We start from the raw sequence: 20,914 nt of genomic DNA on the forward strand, positions 1-20,914 counted from the left end.
AGATAGTTATGCCTGGAGACACACAGAAACATTTTTCAAATTGTGCCTTGTGAGCAGCTCAGTTTCTTCCTAATATTTCACAGAAAGAACATTTTGAGAAGAAAACCAGCAAGGTTCGTGAAATTGTAAAGGGAGATGCCTCTTTTACACAATAATCTACAACATTAAGTGCTTGTGAACAACTTGATTACAGAGTTCATGGTAGAGAGTTTCCCTTTCCGTAGAAGCTCTGCTGATCCACACACCTGTGTCCTTGTTACCTTAACAAAACATCCAGAGGGAAAAATAGTTGCCAAAGTTGAAGTTAAGTAGTTTGTGGGACAAGCTTCCTCACTGTTCTTCACAGCTACAGAAAAGCTGAAGCAGAGGCAGCATATAGAGGAATCTTGCTGCTGGGTATCTGACATTTTCCATTACTTGCTTCCTTTGTCTCATATCCACTGGATTTCCTGGAGGCAGGGAATGGACCTAAACAGAAATAATGGTACTGGGGGTAAGAGGATTCCACTGGTTGGAACTGGGGAACAAGTTCTGAGCACTGTTCACCACTCGGTTTCTGAGTCTCCAAGTGACCTGCAATTAATCATTCCCCCTTTGTGTCTCAGTTTCTTCTCTTGTAAGAAAGGAACACAGTAAGTTGCTCTGTCTCCAAGGGCTGTTGTGATACATAATTAATCTTTATAAATCATTTACTGCTCTTTGGAGCAAAGGGGCTGTATTTATTTAAGAGTACAAAGCAGCAGTAACAGAATAAAAAAGGAACATAGAAAAAATATTAGTTAATTCCTAACAATAGACTTTATTGCTGTGTCACCTGTTAGGGCCCTGCTGCATCTTTTGGCATTATATAACAAGCTGCTTTTTTTCTGTGTCACAGTGATTGAGGTATGGCTGCTCATCCAGAAGAATCAGCAGAGTCTGCAGGTCTGCAATATCCCAAACTTGGACATGAGGATGGAGCTGCCACAGAAATGGGAAGCAATCAGGGGAATGATGAACTGCCATGTCTTAGTAATTACGCTTCGTGGAAAGAGTGTTTTTATGAAAAGGTACAACAAAGGTGTCTGAGTCTGCAGGAGACAAAGGCAAGTGTGATTGGAGCACAAAAGGCAGAAGAAAAAAAGATAGAGAAGAGAGAACCCTGTGACTCACTGGCCAGAGAGTGGTACAGCGAAGAGAGAGAGACACTCGATACTCGCATCTATTTGCTTGACAAACTCCTACCTACATTAATCCCAGGAGTAGAAAATCTGTTAATGGAAGTGGAAAGAAAGCATGTGCTTGTATCAGACAAAGACCCAAGCACATTCGACCCCATTAATTATCTTGCAGAATATCTGATGCGACACAACCCTCTGTACAGTGTTTCTACCAAACCAGGCCCCTACGTGAGAGGAACGAGGATGGTGGCGGAGGAGCTCAAATCTTTGATGCGAGGTACAACGTCAGAGAGGTGAGAACGGTGACAGTGGGGCTGGTCACGAGGCCAGAGCTGGTGTCCTGGTCTCTCCTTTACAAAAGGAATGGTGTCACTGCAGCCTGGCTGGTGGGGTGTTGAACAAAACACACCTTGTGGAGTGCAGTGTCTCTCATCAAAACTTGAGAAGCAGGACAAATGCCAGAACATGTCACACAAAATGAAACACTAGTTATTCCTGTTTAAGGCAATATTCTGCCCTTTACAAGTATATAATTCCTCCTTAGACTCTATCTTAATTACATATGTGCAATGCAAACTGTTTCCAAACCGGTCTAGCTTAGTGACAGCAGTTCTTTGGGACAAGTGTTACTATCAAAGGTCCAAGAGACTCCTCAGATCATTTCTTCTCTATTCTTCCAAACATAATAAACATATAACCTTTTTTTTCCCTTTCAGAATGATTTCTCTTGACCAAACCACCAACAACATTGTCCTGGCACATTGTAGAAACTCCTCCTGTGATTTCTACTTAGGCTTTCCTTTCAGATTCTATTTTTCCCTTTAAAGTAGGAACTGTTTTGTATTTTATTCTGTTGCTTATTTCTAGGCTGCTTGCTTTAGTGTAATATTTAATGAATATTGGAAGGGGGTTCCATGTCACCTTACAATATGCTGAGCTTAGAATGTGATAGCAATAGGTGAGCAATAATGCTTTATTTTCGTTGCTCTATTCAGAAAAATATAGAAGTGAACTTCTGAGTTTGCAGATGATCCAGACGTGATTGTGATTGATGTCAAAATTACTCATTTGCTACTAGATCACTTCATTCTGTATCTGTGTTTGTAGAATAATGACTTCTATTTGAATGCCTGACTATTTGCATAAATAGTGCATACAGCTTGAAAATTGGTTTCAGGGTTTCAGTGTCAGGAATTAGGGAAGTAAAATGTTGACATGTCTTATGCATAAACCCTAAATGAAGATAATTGAAGTTCTCAGCATTATAATGCATAAAAGGATATGTTAAATCTCTCTCTGCTGCTCTGAGCTTCTCTCTACATTTCCATTCCACATACTGTTGCAGATCACTGGAACATGCCTGGTGTGAATTCAATAAAGCAGTGTGAGAAGTGAATTTCATACAGTCACCTCCTTTCTCAACATAGATAAAAATAATCATAACTGATTGATGTGGTCAGTGTGCAAGAGCTCAGCTTTTGGGTTTTCTTCATAAGCAGACATACAGTGGTAAAAATAGAGCTGGTAAAAGAATTCCAGGTTTATTTTCTGCTTTTCAAGTGTTGGTCCACTGAACAAATGAGCTGGGGAAACACCTCTTTCAGTGAGTTTTCACTCAAGCACAGACTTTTCTGGGGGGATGTTTAGGATGCCAGCCTTGCGACACCTTTGCTTTAGGACTGTTTCATCACTTATATTGCTTCACAGAGGGACACCTGCATGTAGGAAGTTCAGAACCATATCTCAGTTGATTTTGCAAAGGAAATTGAATTAAAATACAAAAATTTCCTGAGGTTTTCAGTCGGATTTTTGTTTGGTTTGGTTTTGTGGTTTGTTTTTTTTTTTTCTCTGCTAAAATACTCTTGGCTTCCGTTGTGAATCACAGCTTATTTCTAGAGAGAGCAGATTTTCCTGTAGAATGTAAAGTGTTGGCTACCCATGACCTGTGATCCTGACCTTGGCTGTTAAGCCCATGTTTACATTTGGAGGCAGGTTCTCAATTTGTAGCTCTCAGAGCTGATGCAAAAGAAGTGACTATCAAGACTTGTAGAAATAAATATCTCCATAGGCAGCATTGCCACGGGGGTTTCTGTAATCTCACGGCTGTAGCAGGTTTTGCATATCCACTGGTAGTACTCTCATGGGATTTGCATTCACCACAGCTCAGGATTTACATATTTGTGATGGCTGTATTGTGGGATTTGCATGAGATTCTCAAATCACAGCAACACAGAGATTTTACCAACACCATGCAGCACTTAGACTCCTCATGTGAGTCACTGGCTTTCCAAACAGGAAAGAAGTGTAAAAGGAGCAGTGCCAGTCTGTGCTCAACATCTCCCACATAAGCACCAGAAGGGTGAGGAATTGAATTCTGGCCCAAATGAAGCTCCTGGGAGCCTTGGCATTACCTTCAGGAAAGGCAGGATCACCACAGGTTCCCATTTAATGCTTACCCATCCTCAGTGAGCTCACTTGGGCTTCCTCCAGTTTCTCCTGAACTGCACTGAGGCATGCAGGAGAACAGATGGGAGAAATTCCTTATCCACAGGGACTGATACCTGTAACAGATGTGTTTGTCCAGGGATGGCAGTCCTTCAGGCTGAGTCACCCATCCCTGTGTGGGAGGCAGGCAGCTCCCTTCCTGAGGAGACATGTTTGGTTCTGCAGGGAGAAGTCACCTCGCTGCCATCTCATCTTTTCTGGCAATGTCTGATATGAAACGAGCTCACTTTGCCATGGGTGCCCAGTGCTGTTATCCCTGTTTTGCTGTTATAGTCTGGGGGGAAACATTTTGTCCCACCTCAGGGACACCAGGCAGAGGATACAACTGCACAGTGGTTTAGGACCCTAGAAATTAATGCAAAACTGCAGCCCTGTGCAGGTGCAGCACAGAATGTACCTTGTGCTGGACACTGCCCAAATTAATCACAGAGCACCTTGGCAGCTCCATGCACAGCCCTCTCTCTGCTTGTGGCTTGCAGACAGCTCTGGAGGAGGAGCTGCATCTACAAATGGTCTGTTTTCTCTTTCTGTCTGCAGCATATAATGGAGGAGAATCTGCTAGTCCATTTAGGTTGGTACCTGCTGCATTCCTCCCCTTTGCTGGCTCGGGGAAGGAATCAGAAGATGGGAAATTCTTTTCCCCTTCCCCTGGTATCAAAGTGCCGGAGGCTGAGCTGCCTCAGCAGGACTTGTGCAATGCCCACCATTGATTGAGGAACCCAGTGATTCATTAAGAGACCTCTGTGATAAATGGCCACGAAGAGCAAGTACCTGGTGATAAAACTGACTGTGATCAAAGAGTATTGCTGTGACATGTAAAACAGGTCTCTCTGTTCATTAAAGAAGATACTGATGGGTTATAATTTCTGGGATGATCCCAGAGCAACAGAAGAGAGCAGGAATAGGATCAGCCCATTTCACAGCATGTGAAACACAGGGGGAAGAAGGGAGCAGGAATTGTTAGCTAAAATACACGTTTTGGAGTTCTCAGGTACAAAAGAGGAGCAATTCCCCTTTCTCTGAGTAGCTACAGAGGGTGTGAAGGCCATGAAGGTGAGCAGCTGCCTCAGTGCAGAGAGATTCCAGCAGCTTCCATGAACAGGAGCTGTTCTCCCCATATGAACCAATTCTTTGGCTTCAAGCATTTTGACCTTCCTAAAGGCTTTTTTTACCATTTCATAAATTAAAAAAGTCAAAATTATCACAATTCTACGGGATCAATTTTATTCAGTTCTTTTGTCGTGTGAAAGAGAGGATTGGGAAGAACATGGCTGGGTGATCAGGGAAGCAGAGAAAACAAAAGAAGAAAGAAAGGGAGCTACTTTTAGTCCAAACCTGCAAACTCTGTGTGTTCAGAATGATGGAGAGGTTGGGGTATTTTCCATGTCCTAAGGCAGTGAGGGCTCTATTGTGTGAGGCTGCTTCAGAAATTTCATCGAACATTCTTTGCCAGTGAAGTACTTGTGTGAAAAGGTACTTGGGCTTGGAGACAAAGGAGACTGATGCAATTCTGTTGGTAAATCAAGTGTAGCAAAATTATGCACCTGTCTTCCTGCTAAAATTGAAAGGAAATTGAAGGACATCTCCACAATAAATGATGAATGCCGTTATAAATGTGAAGGTAAAATTTATCGTTGTTGAAATTACACAAAATAGAAGAGCTGCACAGATGATTTTCCCTTAAATGTCTACCACGTGGAAAAGAATTTCAGTAAAAAGTTCCCTCCTTTCCTTTTGTTCTTCAGGGTAGGCTTGTCAAGCTTAAGTATGTTTATGATGATATCTTTTCAATCCATATTCCCATGTCCTACAGGCTGGTCAAGATGAAGGCTGAGGCAAAGGACAAACGTGAGGCCAGGGAGGAGATGGAAAGAAAGAAGGCTGAGGAGAGAGAGATGAGAAGGGAGACACTGGCAGCTCTGTTCAAAGAGTGGACAGTGGATGGCAAGCAGAGAATACCAATGGCACTGGTAACTAGGAAAGACCCTTGGTAACACACTGCTGTGGTTGTTCCAGACAGGAGGAAAAGGACATTTGTGGGTGGGTGATGGCTCTGCTGCCCTTAGGGTCAGGGTACAGGTCGTTGTCTGCCTCAGGCTCACCAAGCCCTGATTCCCCACAAATCTTACCTATGTGTAAGACTCATGACTGGCCCATATGTCTGATTATTCAGGTGATTTATTTTGGTAATCACCCACTGCTGTCTGCATGACACAGGCCTTTGACTATTACCCTGATTTGTAGGTTCAGAGCGCCCTGAGGTCTTTTCCAGATGTCACTGATTCTATTCCTGAAAAACTGAGAAAAGGTAAGTTTTCGATGTGTCTTCCTTAGGTTTTATTGCTGCCATCTGAATTCTGGTCTGAGCTGTGGGCAAACAGCAAATGGATTTCATAACAGAGGGAGAATCTCTAAGGGTAGTTACATCAGGATATGAACCACAAATCTACAGACAGATTGGAGGGGCTGAACCACCCTGTGGCTCATTAACATGATCTTGAAAAGAGTGGAAAGAAGTTTAAAAAATCTTTCAGGAGATAGAAAGACCAGATTCAGGCCCTTTCCACTTACATCCTGCATTAGCCAGACGGTGCCACGTACTTATCACTATTTTTAAGAATCACTGAACCAACCTCCTCCTTCACCTGCCCTATCAGGCAGTGTTTGTCTCATGGGAGGTCTTGGAAATACTGGCATACTGGGAGGTATGGAGCAAAGGTAGGATCAACAATATTAACGGAGTTGTTACCTTTTATGGTTTCAGGGGAAATGCTGAAGTTTACCTAATGCTCCACAAAATAGCCCATGTCATTGAGCCATTCCTTTAGCCAGTCCCAGACCATCCCAGTGACAGCCCAGGGCCTCTGGATGGGAACACTTGGCTCAGTAACATTTCCATAATTCCTGTCACTTTATATAGCTCACACTTGACCTCCCTGAATGATGAAAATTGAATAGAGCTGGGAACACTGAAGTGGCACCACGAGCCTGCTGCCAGGCTTTCCTGAGCCTGTAATGATCATCAGTGAAAACAGATCTGCCTTCACTGGTTTGGGATGATAAACAGGGCACTCCAGAGTGCATTTCTGCTGGAGTCACCTCTGCCTGGAGCTCGCCCTTGCTCAGCCCTGTCCGTGTCACAGATCTGTTCCTCTGGTCTTGGTAGGATGTTGTGACTGCCAACACAGCCCCTGCTGTGCTCCTGCTGTGGGACAGTGCAAACAGACCCTGGGACATGAGACTGTGAAGGAAATGCCTCCCCACATGTTTGCTTTGCAGATGCTGGAGGTGCTCTCTGTCCTATTTCACTAATAGTGTGGCTCCATTTCTTAATTCATTTCATCTAATAGCATCCAATGTACATTAACAGAACATTAAGCTCTGTTTATAGTTTAATAAAGATAATGTACAGTTTAGGAATGTCTTAACCAACAAGAGATAAATGCATTCTATGGTGAATTTTCTCATTACTCCTGATATATTGTAGAAGAAAGAAGAGAAAAATGATGCCAACAGAAATAGCATGTCTGTGCTCAAAGACCTCATTCAGAAATCTATGTAGATGTTTGATTTCTCTTCTCAGTTCCATTATAGGAGCTCAGAAGCTGACCAAAACATACTTTTGAATATCATCATCAGTAAAAATATTCCCACAGATATTCTTGAGAAAATTACTATGATTTTCAGATTCTACTCTTGCAAAGCAGAACCCATGTCTCCAGTGTTCTAAGGCAGTTTTATCTGTTTGTTAAATCAAAATTCATTTCCTCCCTCACATAATTAGTTTTAAGTACCGTTAAAATCATTGCAATTTGCACCAACTTATGTCAAGAATAAATATGACTCTACAGTTCTGAATAGCTAAATGCAGATTCTCAGCAAGAGATACATGTAAGGAGCAGATTTGGTTGGTCTCTGTACAGTCAGATGCTTCAGCTACTGTGGGATAACCTCAAAAACATGTTTGAGAAGATGAGAAGAAAGTTAATGTAACAGCACAGTGTGCAAAAAATGTGGACAATATGCAAAATCACAACTGTTGCTTTCTAAACCAATATCCCTTCATTTTTTTACCAGCAATCCAGGACAGGAAGCTGGAAATCTTAAACACATTGGAAGAAACTTTAAAGCTAGATGAGTTCACAGAGGTGAGAAATGAAATAAGAGCATCTGGTTCAGAATATGATGTTTATCACAAAGTAGCAGCATTTCCCTGGGGACAGCCCAGAGGAGTAATAAGGGCTGCCCTTCTCCAGCATCCCAGGGAACTGGTTGTATCGGGACATTTCATGTTCCATCTCCATATCCATCCTCTGCTGCCACATTTCCATTCTGGCCAGCAAAGGGGAAGTGTTTTGCTTTCCTCAGAGCTGCAGCCTGTGCTGCTCTCTGGGAAGTTACTCTGGGAGCAGTGGTTTTTAGGACATCCCTCCCAGTCCCTCTCTGAAATGCCAAAGCCTTGAATCACTTGTGAATTCAGACTTTGCCTTACCCGCTCAGGGGAGGTTTGGTGTCCCACTATAACCATTAGCCAATGGTAATCAGTAACATCCTCACAGTATGGTTGTTTCTGATTAGGTTCCATTAACCAGAGAAGAACCAAACCATGATGAACTGGGATGAGAAGCTCTACCATTTTTGCCCTGAACTATCGCTGGCCTGAACCGTAACCAAACTTCAACAAGTGTCATAAATGTACATGAAGCATAACCAGGCAGTTTTAAACTCAAAAGCTGTCATTGAGAAATATCAGAACTGTGGTTTTAAGTCACCAAAATCATAAATGTAGTTGGAAGTTTCACCCCATTACTCTACTGTTCCTCAAGTTGAAAACAACCAAATCAGTTCAAACTGTATTTATTGAAAATTCTCCAGGCCAAGGCTTTGCCAGCCATTTCTACCTGCAGCAGAGCTGAATTTTATGGCTGAGTAATTGAACCTGCGAAAAGGAGTGTTTAGAATAGAAATAATGACAGACCCTCATTGCAGCAGTGCTAGTGGGTGCTGTTATAATAATTAAAACCAGAGTATAAAGCAGCTGTGCAGAGACTATTTCCAAGAAACCATGTGTGATTTTTGTGCCTTCTTCCCTCTCAGGAGACTCACATGTTCAATATTTTGCACGGAGATGCATTTTTATGATAACTTGTTGAAGGTTTTTTAAGCATGAAATGAGGAATTTTTGAATTTAACCTCAGAATTACTGCATCTAATTAAGAAAGCGATTGTGGATAATGAGAGCCCAGAGAATTGCTTTTGTCACTGCGATGAAGCATCAATCCATAACCTATGGTACATGTATATAATCTCTGAATGAATTCATGCTCCATTAGCATTAGAAAACTGTTTAAAATATGTTTTGTGTACTCTTTATTTTAACTCAATTAAAGATATGACAACGGAGATGAGAAGCACAAAAGACATGGATTGTCAAGCTGTCTGATTTACCAGCAGTGTTCTCTCAGAATATATTCTCTGATGTTTCTTCCAGTCCGGTTTTAATTGAATCAAATGATGAGGCTTTCGTCACTTCCCTGGGGAACTGTTCCATCATTAGGACAGGGCTGCTTCTAATCCTCAGCTACAATTTACCTTTGTTCCTCCCTTTGCATCATCCACCAAACCCAGAAAGAGAGATGATCTTTCTCCACACTGGTCCGGGCCTTTCCCCATGTGGAAAGCATTGCTTTTAATGGACCTTAAAATTAAATAGCCTCTTTTTTTTTTTCTTTCTTGAATTCAGTGCAGCTTTAGGCTACTTCAAGGCCATTAGAAACTCAGTAGAGAGACCTCACACATTGTTTTTGTTGGGCTTGGGGTTTTTTTTTCAGACATTCAAAACAGTGGCTGTTGTATTTTTACATCCTTCATGACAAGCTCGTGGGGTCTTTTATATTAAAAGCATTTAAATCCCAGAGACCAGCCCTTAATAGTTTATTTCACAGGCTTCATACTCTATAACACACAAACCCCCAGCAGTCTGGCACAAAGCTACTGACACCAAGGGAAAAACTCACACTGCCTTTGCAGGGTTAGAATCAGGCCTTAAAGGTGAGATTATTTTCCATGATTTTCTAGTGAGATCAGTAGGAACAAGAAGCAAAGATCCATTGTTATTGATGACAACGTGTTCACAAACTACAGCAAAGTCTCTGGATAGCAAGAAGGAATCGTGCCAGCTTTCTTCAGAGAGGTGTCAAAATCTCTCAGTTAATAATAAATAAATGTATGTTTATTATGTGTACAGTACTTTGCACATCAGCTAAGAAAAGCTTAAGACTATGATAGTGCCTGCTGCCCACATGGCACTTGTAAACAATGTCCTGTGATGCTGGTAGACAGCAGTGTTAGTGCAGGAGCCCTTGGATGTGTCATCAGCATGACATCCAAAATAACAAGCTGCTTGTCCAACCTGCCTCCTCCCATCAGCTGTCACCTTCAAGGTTCCTCTGTCACAGGGCTTTGGGTTGTAACAGCTCTGGAAAGCTGGTGGATGCCCACGGCCCCACCTTCTCTCCAACCACCTACATCCTGTCTTTTTATGCTGCAAGCAGAAACCCCCCACATTGTGTAGGAGTTCTGCTTTCCCACCAGCCACCCCTCAGGCCACTGCTTTTTTTTCTGCTCTTCCTCTTTTCCACTTGTCCCATATATTTGGAAATTATGCAATATAGACATGAATAATTATAACATATATTAATATTTCAGTTTGTTAATGCCTGTGAGGCACTTCAACAAGTCCAAGATGTTGTAGCACTCATATTAGATACCCATACTCTAAAATTGGGCTGTGTTTTGGAAATTCCTCCTTTTAACTGTATGAGTTCCCTGTTAGTGTGGCTGGCTCCAGAAACCTGTTATAATAATTCAGCCCAGGCTTTGGGATTGTGGTTTGTTCTGATGGCCATTATTATTTATGTCATGCACACCACATTTTTAGAACCATATTGCTTTTGCTCATAAAAGCCACATGGCTATAAATCCAAAGTGTTAAAGTGTCTCCAAGGCTGGAACTTAAAATCAATCTCCAGTCAGTAGTATTCCCAGTGTCAGAGGACTTAGGTGACAGTAGGCTCATTTTCAAAAGGATTTTTCATGTTTTTATTGTATCCAGACTGGTTCTCTAAACACTGAAATTGTGGGCAATGCTCATTTTGTGGCATTTGAGAGTTGAGTGACTGTCAGTTCTGCAAAATCTAATGGCTCAAAATGCCTCCTTGGGAGTAAAGAATACTAAATGCTGCAAAAAAACGTGGAGAACTTAAATCCTCCCAGAGAATACCAAGCTTGAGCCATGGCATTCCATAGGAGGGATCTGATCCAGCATCTCTGAACGCTGAGCATAATAAGTGACCTCTGGGCCAGGAAAGGAGCTATTGAGGAGGCATTTGTGCAGTGTCCCAGGCTGGTTAGGAGAATATTGTTTCTTCTGAAAGGAAGAACAAAGTAGGCACCAAGTCTGTGTTATGTTGGCAGATTAAACTACAAGTTCTTAAATATTTAATTGCATGCAATAGGTTTTTAGGAGTTCAAATAAAGGTGAAAATACTTGAAGAAAAGCTAACCAGTGTACACTGCTGCTTTCTCTCCACAGTTTGTCCTTTCCTACACAGAGCATGTTTCAAGTGACACATTCCAAGAAATCATGAAATATCTCCATCAGTGTGGTGAGGACTTCCAGGAAGCAACAGAACGAGCTCTGTGGAGGCAAAATTTTACTGATCTCTTCCAAGATTGTGATTATGGAAAGGTAGGCAGAGCAGCTCAATTTCAATGTGAGGATGCTTCCAGTCTGGTATTTCTCTGGGTCACTGCTTGCTTTTTCTTCTTCCCAACTCTAGATACTCTTTTTGTGCTTATTCAGCAGTATTTTGGAGGACAATAGCTGCAGCATTGTCTTCAAATTCATACTTTAGAGACAGAAACATCCAATTGCCTATAAGCTGATGGCTAATTAGAAAGTGAATGACCTAATGGGATTACCTGCTCCCACAGCACAGTTCAGAACTGGGTCTAATTTATCTATTCAGCCATGTTTCAGCAAAGATAACCTGATGTAGATTGACCTTAACAAATGTGCACATTACTTCAATTATAACATATATTGCATTCATTATGTTGCCTAACTTTATAGATCTTTAGGGCTTCTATCAATAAATCTCATAGTTTAAATTTAAAGTGCAAAATAATCCACCTTTACAGTCTCTCTGTGAACAGTGCTGTGAACTTCAGTCACAGTTTATGGACAGGAAATTAAAATACAGTAAGTCAGTTACAGAGCTGGAAATGGAACTCAAAAGCCATAATTTGGTTTTCAGCAGCTCTGATCTCTGTCATCCTCTGAGTACACCTGCATCCCCTTAAAAAACAAACAAAAAAGCTAGACTTGTTAGAAAACCAGTAAATTGTAGAAGCTGAAGAATCAATGGCATAAACTATTGCTAAAAACTTGGGCTTCATCCAAAAAGTGTGGTACTTGTTATGAGTAGCCTCAGCTTGCCAGTTGCTGGCTACTACAGAGCAAGCAGATGCCATAATCTTACAGTTTCCTCCCCTACAGAAATTATATATTCCACCCAGCACTCCTCTAGTGCTGCTTGCAGAGAGCTACCCAGAGTGAACTGTGCTCTACAGTGTCATGCTAATAATGTCATTACTGCCAAGAGAAAGGAATTACAGAGCTCGTTTCAACACCAATGGAGTGTTTTAAAGAATAGCAGGCAAGCTGCTGTTTCAGGCATGAGGAAAGAAATGTGTCTGCTTCCCAGCTAGAAGACATTTCATTTTCCTACGGCTCTGTCAGAATGGCTGTGATGAATCCTCCTGGCTACAGTGATACATAAAGCCCAGTCCTATCCTTGCCATGCATTTTGAAAAGACCCCTTCTTTCCTTTCATCTTTTAATGTGACTTTCGTCCTATTATTTCTGTGGCAGTAATCACCATCTCCATGCTACTAATCCCAGTGGAATCTCAGAGGCAAAGAGCCAAAAATACTAACACAACATGAGAGAGCAGCTATCAGCACCAACACCATCTGTGCCCAAAAAAAAACTGGTCAGAGCACAGAGTTTTTCTTTCCAGACTCCAAGGTAGCCTTGCTCTGCAAATTGAGTTCACTGAAGTGTCGTGTAGGCCACACAGTTCTTTTTAAACCTGGCCTGGTTTCTTTTGTATGGCTCTACTGTACCCATAGGGGAGATAAAAATGCAAAGTAACCCAAGGACTTCTACCACTTGAATGGGATCCATTACCTGTAGAGCCCATTCTGCAAAGCACAGCAAAGCAGTTGTTTCAGTTCCTAATTTCCATTTGTTTGGTAGCAGGCAGTTATTCTAGTCTGCATGGGGAGTGTGGCTGGCTGCCTCAATGAGCTGCAATTAAGGCCAGGGAGCTGAGAAAGCAGCGTTTAAATTACAGTCAAATTAGAAGGTATCCACATGATCATTATTATGATTTCAAACGAATGCATCCAGAAGGATGGCAGCTCAACAAGGACAGCCTGGACTATACACTGAGGCAGAAACTTCCCCAGACAATCCCACAACACAGTTGGATCACTGCTGTAATACCCCAAAAGGCAATGGCTCTGTGAATTTTAAGCTTATTGTATCTGTGCTCACTTGTATCAGGTATAGTTTCTTTTATGTATTATAACAGAATCTACATTAATTTTCAGGGATGTTTTAAGCCTGAGACCTTTAAATGAAACTGAATTTGGTCAGAGATTAGTTTTCAAGCTAATGACGTCTGAGACACTCCTGATTACCTTTCTTTCAGAACAGCAACGACAAAGTCTGCTTTCTCATGACCTTTTCTGAGTGTCTGCTCTTCCCATCTTGCTCACGAACAAGCACACTGTGGGGATCAGGATACACACATCACATTTCCAGAAAAACAATCGAGTGGTTAAACACTGACCTATCCCTGATTAAATGGCAAGTCTGGTTTAGTCTGTGTTGCTAAAGGAATTACTCATAGGTCACAGAACATTGCTGAAAACAACTGAGAATCATCACCTGCCAATATCTGGGTGACAAGAAAATGAGGCCAACACGTTTCAACTCCTGGGCACTAAAGCTGCCCCAAGTTTTGGGTGGCTGTACAAACACAGGTGTTCCTCTGGGGCTGAGAGGGGAGGCTGGACCTGTCCTGCTCACGAGGTGCAGTACAAAGGGTGGACAGGCAGGAACCTTCAGTCAGCCTCCCCAGTCACACAGGAAGCACAAAGAAAAGTCCCCTTTGCTAGTAAATACAGGAACTCAGAAAGACAGCACAGCTGGGGAGAGGAGCTTTCTGTTAAAACGCTTCTCTCTTCTATAGATGTACTGTGGCATCTTCCTCCCAGGGTGAGTTGTAAGGAAAAGTGTCCTGAAATAACAGGGACCTCTGGTAGAGTGGCAAATCTGTATAAACTGTGAATGCTAAACCAAGGAAATATGACCTAATTCATATTTGGTAATTTCAGCTGTTTTATCTATTTTTATATCTCTTTTAAACAATATATTAAAATAAAGTTATTTGATCCAAATCTCAAAAAAATCTCTTCAAAAATCTGAGTTATCTAAATCCTCCAAGTGTATTATTTTAGTATAACAAAAAAGTGCATCTGAATCCCAAGACAACATCCTTATTTTCATCTTAATGGTACTTCATAATTTTCTTAATATTTGTTATATTCTTAATAAGAATAATACTTCATTTATTGATTCCCCTTTTTCATAAAATAAAGTTTTGCATTAGTGCTGCCAACTTCAAGGCAACCAGCAGATGATTGTGACAAGTAACAGCTGAGAAAATTTGAATGGAAAATTAAGTGTGTGTAATGGAAATACTGAATGGAGAATCCAAATATTCCACAGTGATCTGGTAACGTCTTCAAAAACATGTGCTGTGTTTGTGTGGCTACTAAATGGATGAGAACCAGATCTGATATATTCAATTGAAAGACAAATAGCATGAAGAAATGTTTGCATGGGGGTGTGCAAGGTATTTGTATGTTAATGTCAGGAAGATGAAGATACTGGGAATCAGGGCCTACATCTTGTAAGTTTAGGGACAGAATTCTGTGATGACATTTGTTGTTCCAAACACACTGATGGCTGAAATTCAACCCTAATTTCCAGCATTTTTTTACCAGCAGGAATGAAATTAGCAGAATCTCAAACACTAAAACTGGACTGAATGGCTTCTTACATTTCAGTTCAGGTCCTTTCTTCAGAATTGGCAATAAACTTTCAGTTCCCTGTAGAGGAAGGTCCTGCAGTACCAGCAAATGTGATGTAATTGTTTAGTTCCAGTATTAACTTCACCAGTAGGTGATGTGTATCTCTCAGTTGTTTCCAAACCTTCTGTTTCTAACTTTTGGTGCCATTAATTACAGATTTAGGTTATAAACAATGCAGTCATCTTGAGCTCATTTCCAGAAAAGATCAGCAAAGTTCTTCCTTTATTTCTTCAGCCTAAGGGCAGGTAAAGTTCACAAGGAATTAAAAGCCTGGTGAATTTTCCATTTTGCAGGTTTTAATCTAAGAACAAAACGTGAAAAGGAAATCAATAATTCAGATGGAAAGCTACTCGCTACAAATAATGAACTTAAGTAAATCTGTTCCCTAATTAACTACTTTATTTCACTAATGGGAGGGAGATTACAAAGGTGGCAGGACTTAAACAATGACAACAGGAATTCATCATAAAATGGAAAACTTGCAATCGCTTAGATTTGCTTTACTTTTTTAAACCCACAATTTCCTGGTTGGAAATGACCCGTTTCATTGCCTTTTTCTGGGTTTATCGTCTGTGTACACTCACTCTGAGCAACAAGGACTTAATAAACTCTGCACGTTCCTCTGCACTGGAACTGCTGATGCCTCTCTCACCTCTCTGGTCAAATGTCTATGAATTTTTAAAGGAAATTAGGGAGGTTGTCATAATAGCTTGGATTTTTGGACTAATTATGTTCCCAGGCAGCTGCCAATACATCAATCTTCAAAGGAGATGATGGGGCATAAAAGCAAACTACAGTGTGCAGTCACTAAGGTAATACAGCCCATAATAGGTGAAAATTCTTCCATGGTGCTGTCAGGCAATCAATATCTGTCCTGAGAGTATGAAATGTTGAAGCTTTGATCTTTACATGAAGAACCCCTTTGGCAGAACAGCTACAATTATCTAACTGTAATTTGTCAAGGAAGTGCCTGCAAAGTAATATGTGTGGGGAGGGAGTTCCAGCTGAGCCCAGAGAAGAAGTTTTTGCCTCTATGAAATAAATTTGCTTCTTTGAAATCTGTAGTCGTGTTCTGGTAATGGGTGATTTTCAGTCACAGGTAATTCTTAGCTAATGGTGCCTTTGTAGTGCTGCAAATGTTGATGTAAGACCCAAGAACCACAGGAAAAACCCAATAATTATAATCTTTTTGACTAGGTTGGTGTCTTGGATAGACAAAAAATACTGGCCCTGCTGAGGGAGTTCTATGACAGAAGCCCCGTGGCTGACAAGAGGGAATTGTGGAACCCCAGACAGTGTGAGTACCTGGGAAGTTTTGGTTGTGGTTAAAACACTAGGAGGTCACACAGGGCTGGACAGTTCATATATGTTTTATAAGTGTTACTGGAAGTGAACAGGGCCCAAAAAAGGACCCAAATGAATGCTGTGACCCACCATAATTTGCAAACATGTTTTGCAAACTGTGACGCAACGTTCAGAAATGCTTCAGCATCCAAGAGTTTTCCTTCATACAAAAGTCAGAAGTACTTCAGGATTAAAGAGAGACTTTTACTGAAACAAATGTTCTCTCTTACTGGGCAATGTTAGAAGTTAATTTTGTGTTTGCACTAAAGTTTCTCCAGGCACATGGAAAGATAAAGAAAAAACACGGGGGATCATCTGCATGAAAGTAAAATATTTTTAAGATATTGGACATTAATTAATTGCTAAGATCAAATGCAGGGCAAGTTACAGGTCTCCTTCTTAATAGGGAGAATTATGAAACATTTATTTCAAAAGAAATGTAGTGTAATAAACAGCAAGAAATGCAGATCTCTGCAGGCAAAGACATTATTCTGAAGTTTTGTGTTTCAGAGACGTGTGTTTGCAGAAGGTACCTTCTGATAGTTTGTATTTGCTTGGCAGTATCTTTTTTGTTTCAATTTTCTTGTGCAATTCTAGAGAACATAATACCAATGCAAACTATCAACTTACCCATATTTTTTTCTATTCTAGGGCCAATAATTAAGTTGCAAGAGATTGATCTTGTGGATTTATGGGGAGGCCTTGATGACCAAGCAGCAGAGCCGAGTGATGCTGAAGTGAGCGAGGAAGGTGAGGATGCTGTGTCAGAGGTGAAAGGCACTGGATTTGAGGCTGGTGATTTGGATGGAGATACCACACACAGTGAGGAACCCAGCTCCCAGGAAGACATCAAAACTGAGAAGGAAGCTGAGCCTGGAAGTGCAGAGAGACAGGCTGAAGCTTTCCCAGGATCAGCCTCTGATGGATACAATCTCAGTAGGGATGGAGAACCTGGACCTGAAAAACAGGTGGAGGAAGAGGAATCCAGCCTGGGTAGAGAGCCTGAGATGGAAGTAAAAAGTGAAGGAGACACAGATGTGGCAGACATGGATGTCACTGGCTCAGAACAGGGTGCTCCAGCTGCAGAGGCTGTGGAAGAAACCCCTGCAGGAAAAGGGAGTTTTTCAAGGCAGCATAGCAGCCAGTTTGACCAACAGACAAGCTCCGAGACAAGGCTGCAGGATGACAACCTTCTGCGTGAGCAGGGTAAAGACATTCTCCTTTATTCTGGCAGACCTTAATCTTTTTCAATGTATACATTTGGACTAGTTTAACTATAGGCTATTTTAAATCCATTTCAAAACCATGTGAGTGCTTTCTGAGTAGAGAAGACCATAAGCTTTGATATCTTCTCAGCATGGTGTTTTCTGCCAAGGTTTCAGAGCATGTTCCTCTCACAGGATGGCAGGTGAGTCACTTTGCTGGTGATCTGTATTCAAGGCACTGAGCAGACACTTTAATTCAAGTAGGGACTTTGTGAAGCAGCAGCATTTTTATAATAAGGAGAAACTTTATGTTCTGTTTCACTCTGTAATATTACTGTAGCAAGACAGGAACCTGAGCATGTTAAATCTAGAAATGACTTTAATAATTTTTAGCCTGTTATTGCCCATAGGGAGATATGATATGAGATCATATAGCAGAAACCTTTTATTTTAATCTCTCACTGTGTTTCCAAAGGATGATCATACTTCATTGTGTACAAAGGCCCTTGTTCCAGGAAGGCTGTGATCAGGCAGCTGTGTGTTTCAAAGAGGTACTTTCTTAAACATCCGAGAAGGACCAACCTCCTTGCCAGTGCTCTGTGAACACTCTCTTATGTCTCACAGTTTAGAAAACTGCAAGAACTGGGTCTACGTTGCCCAAGCAATCTAGTGACAGACTTATTATGTAAAGGGTTGTAAATCTGATGGTACAGCCCACTGGTACCTACAGCTTTCTGAGTTAACTTCCAGTGTTATGCAGGATGTGCATCCTGCATTGTTTGGCACATGCAGTACCTCAGATAGTCTTTGTCTCAGACAGCCCCTTGCTGAGTAACAGGAATTTCAGCTCACCTGTGTTCAGAGGTTGACCTGGCTGTACATTGGCATCCATGCCAGACTGGCTCTGAAGAGCTACTATTAGAACAGTATAAGCAGATTAAGGCCTTTACTCAGCATGGAGTCAGTCTGGATTCAGCTGTAATTTCCCTGGATAGGAAGTGCAGGATTGAGGAGTGAGTTGATAGCTGCCACGTGCCTGGCTTTAGGGCAGCGTTTGGCTTTCTGTGACACACTGTGCTTTCTGCCTTTCAGACTCAGGTCCCAGCATGGCACAGATTCAGAACCATCGGGCTTCTTGTACTCAGAGTTCCTTCAGTGCAAGCTGCCTCACCCAGCCACAGTTTGTACAGCTCATGGAGACGTTTGTTGGCCAAGATAGTTCTCTGCCTACTGTGAAGAGGCTTATTGCATTTATCAAAGAAGAGTACAAGCAGACAGAGGAGGAAAAAATGGAACAACTAGAAAAAGTAAATATTGATAAGTTTTGCTGATCCCGTGTCCAAACAAAAAACAAGCAAATGCCTACAGACACTTACAAAGTCAACTGTTAATCTCACACTGGCAGAGTTCTCTGCTTGCAGTCTTGCATCCCCTATTTCTTCAGGAAACCTTTGACCCCTTTGTTTTCATACAGATGCTCCCTCCCTAGCCCTCAGCTCTGGAAGTGATGACAGACTCATCCTGTAAGAGGCTGTCTGTCTGTCCTAGAGCCGGACTCAGTGAGACAACAGTTGATAGTTAATTGTGAAAGAGCCCAAAACATTCCATTCTGCTTATTCACCTTTATAATAGCCAAGAACCTGATCTCTGACCTACTGCATTGGCATGTACACAGGAGGTTGTGGATGTTTGGGGAGGATTTTAAAACAAGTGTGTTTGGGTCTGCTATGTGCATGGCTGGGTGTTAGTGTGCATATGCTTCTCTGTGCTTAAGTTACAAGGTGCTCTTGCCATGTGTTGAAAAAAAAATTCCCCTTCCTCCTGCACAGCATCAGGGTGCCCCATATCACTTCAGGTCTGTTGTGTGTCTCTCTGTGAGTCTTTCTAGCTGTGTTTTCCTCAGACCTCCTTCTGGTTTCCCTCTGTGCTGCTGACCTAATTTGAATGAGATATTGGATCTGACGGCTCTCCAGTCCTCACTGAACACAGCACACACTGCCAGTATTTTGGCCTTTGAGAGGATTCCACTCCAGCCAGTTATCCCTCTGTGCTGGGTTTAGAGGACAAATGGTACATGCATTTGCTTGTAGCCCACACACTTCAGGGCAGCACCAGCAAAATAACAATGTACAGAAATACAAACTGTCACATCTCTGGGTGTCACTGACAAGGCTGTGGTTAGTTCTTGCTAGGGAGACATTTGTATTCTGGGAAACTTGCATTTACCTCAGTTGACCTTACCTTAAATCCAGCACAGGCTTCATTTGTTCCCTGTGAAATAACTCTCTGCAGTGCTGGTCCAGCCTGGTAAACTGAACTGTCACCTGTGTTTAGTGTTTCTAAGTATCTCCCAGGTTTAATGATTCATCTGCAGGTCTGAGCCGTGTATGTACAGATTTGGCCTGGTCCATAGGAATGATGTGAGTGGCACAGCACTGCAGTGCCCACACTGTGTAGACACCCAGCATCAGTGTCCAGGAGTTACCCAAGAGTTACCCAAGACCAGCTGTTCCTCTGTTGCAGGTTCACCACATGGCTCGGGCGGCCCAACAGAAACTGCTTTTGGAGGCACTTTTTGAAAAGTGGGACAGCAATGGACATGGGTTTCTGGACCTGGAAGAGGTGGATGCTGTTCTGAGCAAATTCATGGGAGGCATGAAAAAAGAGGCATTGATGAAGGGTAAGGAGACAGCTCTGCTCTGGGAGAACAACCCAGCAGACCTTCAACCATTCAATGATGGTGCTAGTGAGGTTGCTGGCAAGCACCAGTTTGGTTTTGCAAGCAGTCATAAGCATACATGGTATGAGCTGTAAAATGAAAAGGAACAGTTACCCAGACCTGCTTGTTAATGCACAGCTCCATCTCCTCCTTCTGTGCAAGACTCCCAGGCAGAGAAGTAGCTCAGTGCTTTCATGACACTGGGATGTGTTGAACACTTATTTCAGCCGTAACATGCAATGTATACATGTGATATGGCAGTGAAAAACACACGTAAAGCCTGAGGACATGTTTGCACTTTTAGTCTAGTCCATCTGGGTTATCCAGCTATTTTTAATAGATACATTTTACTGTGCTTGCTGCAGGAATGTACCTCATAGGAGAGAACAGCTTTCCTCATGAGTCTCAAATAGCTCATAGTAATCCACACTGTCACACAGCTCTCATGAATTAGCAACTTCGAGTCTCCCTTCTCTGTTGGTTCATTTCTCTGAATAAACTTAGCAAATTTGGTCCTTGACAAAATAGACTTGGGTCAGACAGAAGCACTGCAGGTTCACCTGAACCTGTCTGGCAGCCTCATGCATATTAACAAGTGGGTATAAGGTGTTCTGAAATACTGTGTTAGCAATTAAGAACATGTCTGCATGTGTGCTTGGGTGGAGAGGACTGTTTTTTTCATCTCCATGCTCATCTTCATGCTGCTTGTTCTGCTGCAGATCACTAAAAATGGCTTGTTTTGGCAAGCACCAAAA

General features: G+C 41.9%; 1 protein-coding gene across 7 annotated transcripts in view; it reads left to right on the forward strand.

The window, feature by feature from the left end:
- EFCAB5 (EF-hand calcium binding domain 5) overlaps nt 1-20,914 on the forward strand; it is a 37,145-nt gene that overhangs the window by 6,646 nt on the left and 9,585 nt on the right. For all 7 annotated transcript variants that reach the window (XR_005563471.1, XM_039381074.1, XM_027744393.2 and 4 more), the window contains 9 exons: nt 878-1,453; nt 5,479-5,635; nt 5,910-5,973; nt 7,743-7,813; nt 11,260-11,415; nt 16,089-16,188; nt 16,887-17,441; nt 18,533-18,747; nt 19,964-20,120. Coding sequence is in view for 6 of the 7 variants with exons in the window: in XM_039381074.1 (XP_039237008.1) it covers nt 888-1,453; nt 5,479-5,635; nt 5,910-5,973; nt 7,743-7,813; nt 11,260-11,415; nt 16,089-16,188; nt 16,887-17,441; nt 18,533-18,747; nt 19,964-20,120 (2,041 nt within the window). In the remaining variant the exon portion in view is untranslated. The remainder of the gene's footprint in view (nt 1-877; nt 1,454-5,478; nt 5,636-5,909; nt 5,974-7,742; nt 7,814-11,259; nt 11,416-16,088; nt 16,189-16,886; nt 17,442-18,532; nt 18,748-19,963; nt 20,121-20,914) is intronic.

The sequence above is a fragment of the Pipra filicauda genome, unplaced genomic scaffold (genome assembly GCF_003945595.2).
Source record: "Pipra filicauda isolate LSUMZ 115617 unplaced genomic scaffold, ASM394559v2 scaffold211_size2331000_pilon, whole genome shotgun sequence".
Taxonomy (NCBI): domain Eukaryota; kingdom Metazoa; phylum Chordata; class Aves; order Passeriformes; family Pipridae; genus Pipra; species Pipra filicauda.